Below are 15,182 nucleotides of genomic sequence, written 5' to 3'. Positions count from 1 at the left end.
TCACCCTCCACACTGCCCTCTCCCACCTGGACCAGAGGGACACATATGTGAGAATGCTGTTCGTCGACTACAGTTCAGCATTCAACACCATTGTGCCCCTGAAGCTCGTCACCAAGCTCAGAGACCTTGGGCTCAACATCCCCCTGCATGAGTGGATCCTGAACTTCCTGACAGGCAGACCACAGGCGGTGCGGATCGGCTGCTCCACATCCTCCACCCTGACTCTCAACACCTGTGACCCCCAGGGCTGCGTGCTCAGTCCTCTCCTGTACTCCCTGTTCACGCATGACTGCGTGGCCACCCTCAGCTCAAACACCATCATTAAGTTTGCCGACGACACCACAGTCATAGGCCTGATCACCGGCGACGATGAGAAGGCCTACAGAGAGGTCAGAGCCCTGACATCTTGGTGCCAGGACAACAACCTCCTTCTCAACGTCGGCAAAACTAAGGAGCTGATCGTGGATTACAGGAAGGGACAAGGAGTGGAACACGGCCCCCTCTTCATCAACGGGACCCCGGTGGAGCGAGTCAGCACCTTCAGGTTCCTCGGGGTCCACATCAGTGATGACCTGACCTGGAACCATCACACAGACTCCATCAGGAAGACGGACAGGCAGCGGCTCTTCTTCCTCCGCAGGCTGCGGAGGCTCCACATGGACTCCAGGATCCTGTGCAACTTCTACAGGTGCACCATAGAGAGCATCCTGATGGGCTGCATCACCCCCTGGTATGGCAGCTGCACCGCCCTGAACCGTAAGGCTCTACAGAGGGTGGTGAAGTCTGCCCAGCACATCACCAGGACGGAGCTGCCATCCATGGAGGACCTCTACACCCAGCGGTGCAGGAAGAAGAGCAACCGGATTATTAAAGACCCCTTTCACCCCAGCCATAGACATTTCTGCCTGCTGCCGTCTAGCCGACGGTACCGCAGCATCCGGGCCCGCACCACCAGGCTCAGAGACAGTTTCATCCCCCAGGCCATAAGACTTTTAAACTCCTGAACTGCAATAACTCCACCAAACCAGCACCCTGGAATATTTGCATATTTTTACCAGCACCATAACAAGCATATTTGAACATTTGCATTACTGCACAAATTGAACATTCACCTGTAAGGATATATATTTAGATGTATATATTTTATTTTCTATTTTAAATTTTTGATATACTATTTCATTGTTATTCTATTTTATTCTTTTTTTAATTCTATTTTATACTTGAGCATTGCTTAAAGAGAGTGTGTGACCCAAGCATTTCATTGACAGTGACTACTTCATGTTATCTCTGTTCATTTGACAATAAAAATCTTGAATCTTGAATCTTGAATCTTGAATATCTCAAAAATATAATCTGAAGTAAACATGGTGCCATACACACTGAGAGGTGACCCACTGCTTTGACCGCTCTGGTTATTTCCCCTTCATCATCAGCACATCATTTGGACACACATGGGGAGAGCATTTTGATTGTAAACTAATTGGGGGAGAGGAGAGAGAGACCAGGAACAGTTGTGCACCATCAGGTTTCAGATCTGACTAGTTATAATGAAAACAGTAAGAGTGATGATTATGGATGTAAAGATGTTATTAATGATAACAGCAACTAGCTGAAGGCTTTACCTCCCATTCTAGTCTTACATATCTTAGGAACCACAAGAGACAACATTTATTGGGACAACACGGTGTTACAAGCATAGGTTACAAGCCAAATGATATGCTGTATATGAAGGGGCATGATTGTTAAAGTGATAGTTCACCGAAAAATGAAAATTCACATGAAAAGGGAGGGGCGGTGTTACATGTTTACCTGTTTAGATGTTCTAGACTACATTAGAGAAGGTTGCTATTTTACTAAGTCAACGTAATATATGATGAAATATTGATGTAGGAAACAGAAGGGAACCAAAAACAGAAAACTGATGATTTTGAAATCACATGATACACTTTTTTTTTCTGACACTCCTCTGCTCCCATCCTTTGATTTCCTCTGATTCTCCATGTGTATTTTTGCATTGTCTCTAGCTGGGCTGTCAAGAGAGGCTGGAGGAAGTCTGACATCCCTGTTGGTTCAGCCAATCTCTGCCTTCCTGGCCAAGAAGTTACTGTCCTCTTCATCAGCAGGGCAAGGAGACTCCTGCGTTCCTCTTGCCATGCCTGCCAACACAGGTATTTATTCCTTCTATGTAATTATACATGAGTAAAAGATTTTTTTTAATTTTTTTATAATTTGAAACATAATCAGTTATAACAGAAATAATTACAGCACTTGGGAATGTACAGATTGTTTTGTTGCTTCACTGTTCTTTATAGTAGTACGATGTTCTCTCTGGATATCATGTCTTTGGTGTCTTGTGTGGGTCCCAGGAAAATAAAGGGAGCCAATGTTACGGCTTCTTTTGCCCTACCACTGGAATGAGTGCTGTATCCCTGTCCTGTCGGGTGTTACTCTCCACCTAAATTGTACTCAGTCTTATTTGGGAATTCCTTGAGTCCTTGTGTTTGAAAATATACTGTGTCTGACAAAAGATTGTATTTTTATGTAAAGGATTTGTTTGTGCATGATTGAGGTACAGTTTATATTGGGGATAAGGCTGGCAGGCTATTTTGTCTGCATTGATATTCATCTTTTCACTTCATCCAAAGCAACTGAGGTGTCACAGGTGACCATTAAAGTTCTATGTGCAACAGCTCCACCAGAAGGGCTTGCTGCTCATTGTAGGTTGTTCGAAGGAAAGGCTTCGCCAGCTTGTTTCACCATCAGGGAACCACAATTGAGGAATATTCTGGACTGTGATTGCCTTGTGTGTAGGAATGCAATGGCAGACTATGTTCCTCAGAGGAGCACAGTGACCAAGTAGGAGGGCAAGCCCCTATATGTTTGAGTTCAAGTTTATGGGTACAAACCGTGGATATGCTCCCTTGGCAGGTATTTGTGAATCTGACTCAACTTGGGCAGGCATGAGTAGCCAATGAGCAGCAGAGTAATATCTGCTCTTCAAGTCTAAAGGAAAACCACACATACACATTGCATTCTGGACCGAACGGAAGGTCTGTGCTCAAACGGAGGCCTGCCAGTTCAGAAGTGCAGTTGTCAAGGAGAAAGATCAATGGTCAAGTCAATCTAAATTTAAACCTGCTGAGGTCATTTGAGTGTCTTGTAATGATATCTATTACTTGCATCCATGTGGATTCACTCTTTATTTGTAACAAGGATTAATCATGTATATTCTTCATATTAAGTCTAAGAAATGGCCCAGGTTCATCCAGTGAGAGCTGCAAGGCAGGGCTGGGTCTGAATGTCTGTACTTACTTTTCTTAGCCCTCTGTCATCAAATTTTAAGTCAAGCGCTAAAGGACGGATGGAAGGATGCTGGGAAGAGATAGTGACTATCTGTGTCTATTCCTGTTGGCTTGTAAAGTTCACTATGAAAAGATGAAACATTCAATTATCAAGCGTCAGACACGATATCAGTCTTGATTATATAATCTGTCCTCCTGCTGCAATCCATTTGCGAGCTCTGCAGGGATCCCTTTCAATCACACTGAGGAGAGTACCACGGCTTGTCACTGTTATGTGTCTATAATTAAACTGAAAGTGCCCCTCTTGAATTTGATTCAGACTAGAGGGGAAATTATTATTCGATTAATTAATTTGGTGATCAACGGCAAATAATCTATTTTGATGATTGAATAATCATTGAAGTAATTACTCATATGAAAATACTGTACTAAGAATCATCTGACAGGATTTGCTTCCCTGTTTTATATAATTGTAACCTGAATATATATATATATATATATATATATATATGTATGTGTTTTGGATCATTGCTCGGATTGAAACAAAACAATGGAAATCAACACACAAGAAAACATGTTTTTGCATGTTTTTGCTTTTTTTTTTTTGCTTGCCTTTAATCACATATTTGTCTCATCTCCACTGTGGCTCTATAATCCAGTGTTTTTGCAACAAAACTCTCTTTGTCTTCTTTTTATTTCTCCCTTTCACTGTAATTTATTCAAGAAACCTTTCTTGATGAGCAGTATACCCCAAAGACATAATTCCGTCTCCCTGCAAAAAGCTTATAAAAAAACTATAACTTGTTTAGTTTTTTAATGATAAATATGTTGTTATTTTTCATTTGTCATGACAACCTATCTCTGATTTATGGTATGTGCCATATATAACTTTGTGAAGGGAGTGATTAGTGACTGAACTAAATATATCAAAAATACAGTGAACTAACTATGACAGCAATAGAACAAACAGGCAAAGTCTAATGGATGTGTCTTTTAATATGGGTGTCATGTAATCACCTAGTGTACCTATTGGAACCCCAGTACATATAGAGATGTGCTACTGGTAGCTGGACTCATAGGGAGGGGGTCAAAGCAGCACATTTCTTCAGTATAGCAGGAAAAGGCAACCCTGCAAGCTGCAGTAGTCGGGAGAAGGACAACTCAAGCTTTATGCACTACATTTTAGAGTAATGGTAAATATAAATCAAGGGATTTATATTCAGATTCTTTCACAGATTTTCACTGGTAGAAATAAGGTATGTTCTTACTAGCACAGTGCATGCAAGTGCCTGAGACCCCTCAAGTCCAATAGACCTTGAAAAAATACAGAATGGAGTTGCAGCTCAGCCAGAAAATGATGACGCCTTATCCAGAGTACTTCAGCGATAAGTGCTGAACATGAAAGCTATTAGTGATCTATGGGATCAGTGGTTACCTTTAAATAGAGAAGGGTCATTTTGCCCTTAACAAGGAGAAGACTTGGAAGGATGAGTAGGTGACAGAGGCAGTCAAAGGTTAGAGAGATTTACTGATCTGCTGGTGAACATTGTGAGGACAGTTTTAGCTTTTCATTTAATACTGCATATCAGCCTGTCTAGATCTGATCTGATATGATGCAGTATAAATGCCTCTGTGTTTCTGCATTGATGCTACCTTAGATGAATGCAGAGCTGATTCCAGTGACTTCATCATGATTGTATCATGATGTATGTATTCATTTACTAGTATTAGAAAAAAGTTGATACATGACATTCACTGACTCACACACAGAGTGACAGGAAGATAAGGCAAAACACTTTAAAATCGTATGGCCTTGATTCCTTTGGCCTTAATAGTCACATTTAATAATAATTATTATAGGGAATTTACTTCTAGTTACATGTCATTCATTTTACCAGAGGCTTCATACTTAAATCCTATATGATTCATTTTTCTTAACACAGCAGGTTATATGTAATAATCATCTCTTTAAGCGTGTTGTAAATCAGAATTATGTACTTTTACTTGCTTAAGCATGTGACACCCCACACCCTTTACGCCAAACCTCAGCAACACTTTCACCAGTTTTGGAAATCCCTGAGGTTGATCTGCTGATTGATCTCTAAACACTAATAGTTTCCACCTTCAACTGCAGTTTGCTTATGGCAGTGTCAAGAAAAGGATTTCAGTTTGCCAGGGTTCCATACAGCACATACATAAGGAGCCAATCCAGTCGACATGAGGGATGGGGCTTTCTATATAGTTTCCCCATAGCATACCTCAGATAACAAAGTGTATATGGTGTTTTGCAAGCTGTTTGCTAACATAGCTGGGTTAGAGGTGGCAATCAGGACCAAGCTATTACCAACTTGAAAATGTAGTCAAAACTATTGTTATCTGTTACTAATAGGTTTCTAATATTGTAGAGGGCACTACAAAGAACAAAAACCCTTCAAACACATCAACTTGTAAGTAGTAGTTTGTCGTTCTGGAGGACATATATGAGGTTTTAGGCCTTTAATAGATGCCAGGAGAGGGAAATTAACAGCTCTGAGCATCTGAATGCTGCTTCAGAAACTTCTCCACTTTTCTAAGCCACAAAGTAATAGCTCTACGCTCCTTCAATCCAAAGTGTTTTTGTGTTGAGCTTAAAGAGTCCATATCTGTTGACCCTAAGTGCGGATAATGAAAAAGCAATAGGAACAAAGGTAAGGAGGCATGCAGAGATAACATTTAATCTATATGCTATAGGCTGTTGTAGCTGTCGCCCAGCAGGCTGGCCAGTGACTCATGTAGATTTCTCTTATTTCATTATTTCATATCTATCTTAACTATGTGCAATCTAAGAAAAAAGGCTCTAAAAACATTAGCAGTCAAAGGAACTTTATATATAGACCCGATCCCTAACACTTTTTTATTACATTCCAGTTTTATTGTAGTTGTATGCCATCCTTGCACTTGTTATTTTTTGCTGCTTAATTACTTGAACTATTTATTGCAGTACAATTTTGATTGCCTTGAAATGTGACTTGGCTCTTGGGTGAGCCTCATGGTCAGATCTTCATAAACGAGATGCAGTTGGTTATTAACCTATTGCGAATGAGGTGAGAGAAGAGATGCAGTGACAAGATCTTACTGTAGCAGCCCTCGAGACTGTCCTTCACACAAAAGGAAATAGCTAGATTACATAAAAGAGATACTTTCTTATGAATGTACTTGATGATTGTTTCCACATTCCTCCTTGATGGAAAAGTAAGCCACTGAAATATGAAGGAATTGGTTTAATACTTTACAGGCCCTAAAAAATGGCAATACATTTCTTGTGGGGGAAAAAATGACACTCAACATGGAGGTACTCTTTTGAAGGACAGAAATCAGCAAGTGGCACAGTGTCTTAGTCTGTTTTTAAGATAGCCACAAATAAATTCAAGCAGAATATAGTACTCAAAAAAGACATGGAAAGAAAATAAATATAAAGTGAGACTTAAGTTTCCCTGAGAGAGACGAATAGATGATAAGAGGGCAGTGAGGATATTTTCCTGTCATTCAACCGGGAGAGTGGTGGGTAGAAATATAGAGAGGCAGGAGCAAAAAAGAAGCCAAGCAAGAGAACAGAATACTGTAGTGAACAAGGTGAAATGAGCAATGAAGGAATGACTTTCAACAAAATTGCAAAACGGTCTATTTCTTTACTACCTCCTGTGATATTTAACCATATTTACATTCTGAGGTATGTGGCTGTGATATTTCTGCTACCAATTCAGTACAGTGGGTGAATTTATGTTTCATTTCTGTCTCTCAACAATGAAAATGACATTTGAGGCAAATTAAGATGTATAGAGTTTACTAAAAATCTATGGTTCCAATTGTTTTTTATGTCATTGTTCACCAACTTAGTTACAGTTTCATTGTGCTAATATTTAATGATATGCACCTAAGTCAAAGTGAAGATCAGGTAGGTGAGGTTACTTTTGCAGGTATTTGGTCATAGACTAAAGTTTGGACATATTGTATTTGTACCAAATTTCCAAACAATCCATCCAATAATTGTGGGGGTATTTAAATTAAAGCCAAACAATATCAATACAATGGTGGAGAAAAACTCAGGAATATCAAAGTCATCGGGATCATTATCTTGGAACCATGTATGTCCCCAAAAAAATGTGCTCAAGTTTCTTTTTAATATTCCATGTTCATGTCTTTCAACTCTCTGGGGTCTCCACCACAGCCTTGCCGCCAGAACTAATCAGCAATCAACCCTCAGAAATGTTGGCAGTCATTTCCGTTATTTGTTATTGTATGTTATACAAAATACAAATACATTACACATGTTTAAATTACCAAGCACACAACGGACTTAAATAGAGTATTAAACATTGTTTTTAATACCACAATACATACAAATTAATATTGGGTGGGAATAATGTCTTGTGAGATTTTGGTCCCCCCTGCTGTTCACTTCATGACTATATGGCCTTGGATCATAGAATTTCTTTTCATAAGTTTTTGCTCAGATTTTCTCCTCCTTGGCTGCTCCTCTCCTCTCCTCTCCTCTCCTCTCCTCTCCTCTCCTCTCCTCTCCTCTCCTCTCCTCTCCTCTCCTCTCCTCTCCTCTCCTCTCCTCTCCTCTCCTCTCCTCTCCTCTCCTCTCCTCTCCTCTCCTCTCCTCTCCTCTCCTCTCCTCTCCTCTCCTCTCCTCTCCTGCTTAACAATTCAATTATGCTGTTGGAACTATATGAGAAGCTCAAATGCCTCCTTGTTGGTGATTGGCTAGAATAGTGTTGTGTGGCTCGGTCTAAGCCACTTTGTGTTTTTACCATAAACAGGCTCATAACTAGAAAGGAAGTGGCGCTCCAGCAACAGTGTTGAAAATCTCCTAGACTGGAAGAGTAGTGTTACAGAATATAAAAAGGCTCTCCACAAAGCAAGAGCTGCCTATTACTCAAAACTAATAGAAGAGAATAAAAACAACCCCAGGTTTCTCTTCAGCACTGTAGCCAGGCTGACAGAGAGTCACACCTCCACCGAACCCAGTATTCCTCGATCCCTAAATAGCAATATCTTTATGACCTTTTTTAATGATAAAATTCTAACTATTAGAAATAAAATCAATCATCTCCTGCCCTCAATTGGCACTAATACCCTCCCAACAATAGAGATCTCAGAAACGGCTGAGAATCCTTCCCATTATTTAGACAGCTTCTCTCTGATCACCCGTGATCAGTTTACCAAAATAGTCTCAGGTTCTAAACCAACAACCTGTATTTTAGATCCGATTCCAACTAAATTACTTAAAGAAATTCTGCCCCTAATAGATAATTCGTTACTTAACACAATCAATCTGTCATTATCATCAGGTTATGTACCACAGTCTTTTAAAATAGCTGTAATCAAACCCCTACTCAAAAAACCCACCCTAGACCCAGAGGTTTTAGCAAATTACAGGCCAATATCTAATCTCCCCTTCCTATCTAAAATCTTAGAAAAAGTTGTAGCCAATCAGCTGTGTGAGTTTCTCCAGGAAAATAATATATATGAAGACTTTCAGTCTGGGTTTAGAACCAATCATAGCACAGAGACAGCCCTGGCAAAAGTCACTAATGACCTTCTAATAGCTTCAGATCAGGGACTTGTGTCTGTCCTCGTTCTGTTAGATCTCAGTGCAGCATTCGACACAATTGACCATCAAATTTTATTAGAGAGACTAAAACAGTTAATTAACATTAAAGGAACGGCCTTAAACTGGTTTAAATCTTATTTTGCTGATCGCTCCCAATTCGTTCAAATCAATGATGAGTCATCGGTGCGCACCAAAGTTAACCATGGTGTCCCACAGGGGTCTGTGCTCGGCCCAATTTTATTCTCATTATATATGCTTCCACTAGGAAACATTATCAGGACACACTCGGTAAATTTTCACTGTTATGCGGATGACACCCAGTTATATTTGTCAATAAAACCTGATCAAAGTAATCAATTAACTAAACTTCGAGCATGTCTCAAGGACATAAAAACCTGGATGACCCGCAATTTTCTCTTATTAAACTCAGATAAAACAGAGGTTATAATACTCGGCCCTAAACACCTTAGAGATACATTATCTAATGATATAGCTGCGCTAGATGACATTGCCCTTGCTTCCAATGACACAGTCAGGAACTTGGGAGTGATCTTCGATCCTGATTTGTCCTTTAATAGTCACTTAAAAGTAATTTCTAGGACCGCGTTTTTCCACTTGCGTAATATCTCAAAAATCAGACATGTCCTTTCGCAAAAAGATGCAGAAAAACTAGTCCACGCCTTTGTTACATCGAGACTGGACTATTGTAATTCATTATTATCAGGCTCCAGCAGCAAGTCGTTAAAGACTCTGCAGCTGGTCCAAAATGCCGCAGCACGTGTCCTGACGAGAACTAAGAAAAGAGAGCACATTTCTCCAGTATTAGCATCGCTACACTGGCTTCCTGTTAAATCTAGAATAGAATTTAAAATTCTCCTCCTCACCTTCAAGGCCCTTAATGATATGGCACCTCTTTACCTTAAAGAGATGTTAGTTCCATATCAACCTACTAGAGCACTCCGATCCCAGAACTCAGGTTTACTTGTTGTCCCTAAAGTCTCTAAAAGTAGAGTAGGAGCCAGAGCTTTTAGCCATCAAGCCCCACTGCTGTGGAATAATCTCTCACTTTCAGTTAGGGAGGCAGACACGCTCTGTTCGTTTAAAAGTAGACTCAAAACCTTCCTTTTTTATAAAGCTTATAGTTAGAGCTAATTTGTGCGATGTTCCAAATTTGATTAAATGGCAAAAACCCCTGATGATGCTAAGACGCACAGGGAATTTATGACACAAGACACACGGAGCTTCTCTTTCCTGCTTCTCCTTCCTTTTCTCCATATTTATCACATCAAGATAATTCTTATCTGATCAGTACATGTTACTAACTTGACCCCTTTTCCCGGAGTTTCTGTGCCTTAGCGCCCGCGGATGCAGGGCCACAGCTGTGGCCGCACCATGGATTATGATTGTGGATCGCGTGTCGGAGGTCGCAATGGTGGATCCAGTTCGGTGGATTCTGTATCGTGCCAGCTGATCGTCGTTGTAATGGAGGATCCTTTGTCGCGTTGGCATCGGATGATGAGGGACCACGACCGAGGCGGCAGCTGATAATGGATTCTAACTGGCGGCGGTGGACAATGACTGTGGATTATAGTGGATCCCATCCTGATGCTGGATCGTGGTCTTGCTGCTGGCCAGAGACTGTGATTGCAGCGGGACTGCCTGACACATAGTATTGAAAAATGTTTAGCCTAATGGATGCTGCTAAAAATCCTGATGATGTTTTCTTACACCTGACATCTATTGCACTTCTGTCCGTCCTGAGAGAGGGATCCCTCACATGTGGCTCTCTCTGAGGTTTCTACATATTTTTACCTGTGAAAAGGGTTTTTAGTAGTTTTTCCTTACTCTTGTTGAGGGTTAAGGACAGAGGATGTCACACAATGTTAAAGCCCCATGAGACGAATTGTTATTTGTGAATGTGGGCTATACAAATAAAACTTGATTGATTGATTGATTGATAACTGGGGGATCAAGCATATTGAGGTGTATGGCTGCACTGGCTTTTGTATGTATTTTGGCAGAGTGTGTATATGTGTGGAAGCAAAGGAGAGATGAGACGATACAGTATTACGGGTTAATACTTACATTTAAAAGTGTAAATCCCTTTGTATCCCAGCATCCTTACCCTCTGCCTCTACCACACTGCCACCTCCTGCTCCTGCTCTCCCTAGTTCTCAATCCTTCATCTTTCTCTCAAGCCTCCACCCACTCATCCTGCCCCCCTTCCCTACATCCTACCACAGCAGTTTTCCGGGGTTTGATGCGAGGGAGTCGTCATCTCCTGTTGCCAGCATGTTTTCCCATTGTACGCATGTATGGTCTGTCCATTTCCATTTATTCCCCAATAAATCCAAGCTGCTGGTCACTGACTGGAACGCTGCTTTCTGCTGTTTCCCATGCTGCACAGATAACAGTCACTCATGCACACGCACATGCACACGCACACTCACTGAGTTTGTAACTGTCATGCACCCATGCTGCCCGAGTGACTCACACAGACAATCAATGCTGTAGCCCCAAAAACCAGTGGACGGATATGAGTACAGTTGATCCATCAGTACTTATTGTTTGATATGATATTTTATACACTTGTGGGTTATTTTGGTTTACTGTCTTTTCAGGGGTTCGAGGGGTCACTCAATTATATGCTGTAGATTATGATTTTCTTTTATCAGTGCATATTTATTGTGGGTCATTTATCATCCAACTGGTTTGTCCTCAATCTGAGAGAGAGAGAGAGAGAGAGAGAGAGAGAGAGAGAGAGAGAGAGAGAGAGTGTGTGTGTGTTTGTGTGTGTGTGTGTGTGTGTGTGTCACATTGTCCCCGCTCTTGGTGCAGCCCAAGCTTGGTGTACATCCAATGCTCCTGCAATGTAGGTGTCTTTTCAAAGTGTTCCCATTACATCCAATGAGTTGGAAAGAGGGAAAGAATGGGCATTAGAGAGTGAGAGTGAAAAGGGAGAGAGAGCACGAGAGAGATGTAATCTGTCTCCAATCGATTGGCTGCACCTCTGACCACTCTTGGGATCCCAGTCTCATTTGTTTCCATCTGTCTGCCTCCTTTCATTTTTTTCTCCACTCCTTTTAATTCCCTTTCTTCTTATTTTTTCTCTTTTAATTCCCATTCAATTAAGGCTGGCTGTATTGGCTGGTCATTGGTTAATTGCTCAGGGGGCCTCCATGGAGATCGCCAGACCTTAAAGAGATCGTGCAGTTGCCATAACAGTACTCTCAGTACTACTCTCAGTACTGTGTGTGTACAAATCTGTTGGTTCTAGTGTTTATTTGCCACACTTTTGTCCAGTTGTGATAAATGGATCTCTTAAAAGATTCTTGCTCATTGTAGGTTCTATCAGTACTTTCTTTTTTATGATTACAAATATATGTTTCCTAAAAAGCTCATCTTGAATAGCTTTGACAAATCCTGTCCAAAGATTCCTGAATACATCTGGCTCTTTGGGCTCCTTACCAACTCTTTAGTATCCAAGCAGTTAATATATGATTTCTGGGGTACACACAAGGCCAGCACATCCAAATGTCCTCCCATTTCACATTATTGTATACCGTCCTAAAAAAAGTGACAACTTAAGTTAAGCAGTGATACATTTAAGAGTCCTGTGTGTGTCTGTGTGTGTGTGTGTGTGTGTGTGTGTGTGTGTGTGTGTGTGTGTGCGCGTGTGCTTCTTATGTTGTGGGAACCTAAATATACACAATCGCTAGGGATTTTTCTTCAGTGGAAGACATGGTAGAAGACAAGGTTAGGTCAGGTTTAGGCAGGTAGTTACTACAGTTAAGGTTGAAGTAAGTCTCCAGGAAATCAATGTAAGTCAATATAATGTCCTCTGATGTCATGGAGATCTGTGTGTGTGTGTGTGTGTGTGTGTGTGTGTGTGTGTGTGTGTGTGTGTGTGTGTGTGTGTGTGTGTGTGTGTGTGTGTGTGTGTGTGTGTGTGTGTGTGTGAGATAGTGCACGTCCACCTCTCTCATCTTCAGCCCTTTTAGATTGATTAATTCACTGAACACACTCTGCCCCCATCAGGCCTTGTGACTTTGGCTCTGACTCTATCTGAGAGGTCTGTCTGTTGACCAGACAATTACAAAGCTAGTCCATCACTACCTCTAAGGTGTGCCGCAAGCTCCTGTTTACCCTGGCATGATGGACTGATTGCACTCACACATTTACACGTGCACGGACATGACACCACACACATGCTGCTGCTGTTGAGAAGCACGCACACGCATCTCGTCGTACTTGAGTTCAGAAGCATCACTGGGGCGAGGGTAAGTTGATGACAAGACTGCAGGGGCTTGTAGAAATAGGATCACATTATCCTGCCTGCACATCATAAAACACCACTTAAACGTTTGATTGAGGAGGTTGCCTCATTTAGAACGATCAAATCTTTATTTGCGGTTAGTCATAATGTTCTCTTAGAGCTTATTGACAATATAACAAGTTGAATAATTTTCTTTTAATCTGGGATGAACCGGGCTGCAAGACTTAATGACCAATGTGTGTGTGTGTGTGTGAAGTCCTGATTCAATTCAGACACACGCATGAGTCACTTCCAGTTCATCCTGGAGGATCGGGACAGGGTTGAGGTCAAAGCATCAAGATTTGGGGTACACTGTCGTGCTCACTGTCTCTGTTTGATGGAGCTTAACTTAATCGGAACTAAATGTTACCAAGCACAGCCATACATGTCCAGTAAATTTACAACAATAGTAATTACATCATTAACATGTGTACTTTGACACATTTTAGATGTAGATGCTTAATTGTTAATCAATCTAAATATCAATCTAAATCATAATAATGTCTTTCAGCCCCCCTCTATCTATCTATCTATCTATCTATCTATCTATCTATCTATCTATCTATCTATCTATCTATCTATCTATCTATCTATCTATCTATCTATCTATCTATCTATCTATCTATCTATCTATCTATCTATCTATCTATCTATCTATCTATCTATCTATCTATCTATCTATCTATCTATCTATCTATCTATCTATCTATCTATCTATCTATCTATCTATCTATCTATCTATCTATCTATCTATCTATCTATCTATCTATCTATTGCTTGCTCGCTCACTCGTTGCTTTCAGACACTGTCTCGTCACAAATCCTGGAGGGGCTGCATGTGAGAAAGTAAATTCCCCACCCCAATGTATGTGTGTGTGTGTGTGTGTGTGTGTGTCTGTACATCGCACATTTACATGTATTCCAACATAATCACCTTATACCAATTAGAGTCAGAAGAATGTAAGCTTTGATTTCTCTTAACTTTTGAACCTATATTCATGCCTAAAACTCTCTCTCTCTCTCTCTCTCTCTCTCTCTCTCTCTCTCGCTCTCTCTCTCTCTCTCTCTCTCTCTCTCTCTCTCTCTCTCTCTCTCTCTCTCTCTCTCTCTCTCTCTCTCTCTCCCCCCTGCCCCCCTTTCCACCTCTCCCACTCAGAACAAATGCCAAAAGTGTAACAGATTTCCGTGGCAATTACAAAGCAAGGCTGCGGAGGGAGAGGCGAGCGAAGCAGAACAACTTGAAATGGCTTTATAGAAAGGACTCCCAGGCCCTTTAATTACACCACTATTGATTGCTGTGTGCAGGTTTCCCACATTCACTAACAGATTTTTCATCTCTACTCTGCATTTAATGCGCTGCAGAGAATGGCAGTGAGATGCTTCTGAACTTAGACTCTATATCAGCTCTTTTCATTAGGTGGCTCTTACTGTTTAAATGTATGGGTCTGCGGATGATAAAATCAACTCACTTTATTGCAAGCTGTGATTACTGTCTTGTAGCAACAGGTGGGGTTTCCAAGTTTTTAATCACCACCAAAATGTGAGCAATGCAGTGTATGGTGCTCCAAGACAGTTTTAATGGTAAATGAATACAGTTTTATTAAGATCAAAATCACATTATTCAGAGTGATTGAGCTTCTCTTTTACAGCCTTGGCATCTTATAACTTATTGCACTGTATAAGTAATTTAAATATGTCAGATGTTGTAGCAATCAGTAGCATTCTCTTTCCTACAAGAATGAGACGTTTTCTCACAAAAAAACAACAGCTTGTTTGAAGAAACTTGTAACCTAAGCGGAGAGGGAGACATAGATTGTGGAGGTGGCTGAGTAAACTGGGAGCAAGCAGTGAATCAGATTAATGCTTCTTTTTTTTTTGCACGGTGGTTACATTCTAAAACAAAAGTAAACACGCCCACTCCATTGCTCAGTCCTGGTCAAGTGTGGCATGATTTTGTTTATCAAATT

The 15,182-nt window shown here is 40.9% G+C and overlaps 1 protein-coding gene across 1 annotated transcript in view; it reads left to right on the top strand.

Moving 5' to 3' along the window:
* The window catches only part of LOC133010375 (inactive N-acetylated-alpha-linked acidic dipeptidase-like protein 2), a 310,384-nt gene that overhangs the window by 142,738 nt on the left and 152,464 nt on the right, over positions 1-15,182 (top strand). The window contains exon 7 of the mRNA XM_061077932.1: positions 2,025-2,168. Within this exon, the coding sequence (XP_060933915.1) occupies positions 2,025-2,168 (144 nt within the window). The remainder of the gene's footprint in view (positions 1-2,024; positions 2,169-15,182) is intronic.

This window comes from Limanda limanda, chromosome 9 (assembly GCF_963576545.1).
Source record: "Limanda limanda chromosome 9, fLimLim1.1, whole genome shotgun sequence".
In the NCBI taxonomy this organism is placed as follows: Eukaryota; Metazoa; Chordata; class Actinopteri; order Pleuronectiformes; family Pleuronectidae; genus Limanda; species Limanda limanda.
The sequence above is the reverse complement of the archived record's forward strand: the minus strand, read 5'-3'. Positions and strand labels throughout refer to the sequence as shown.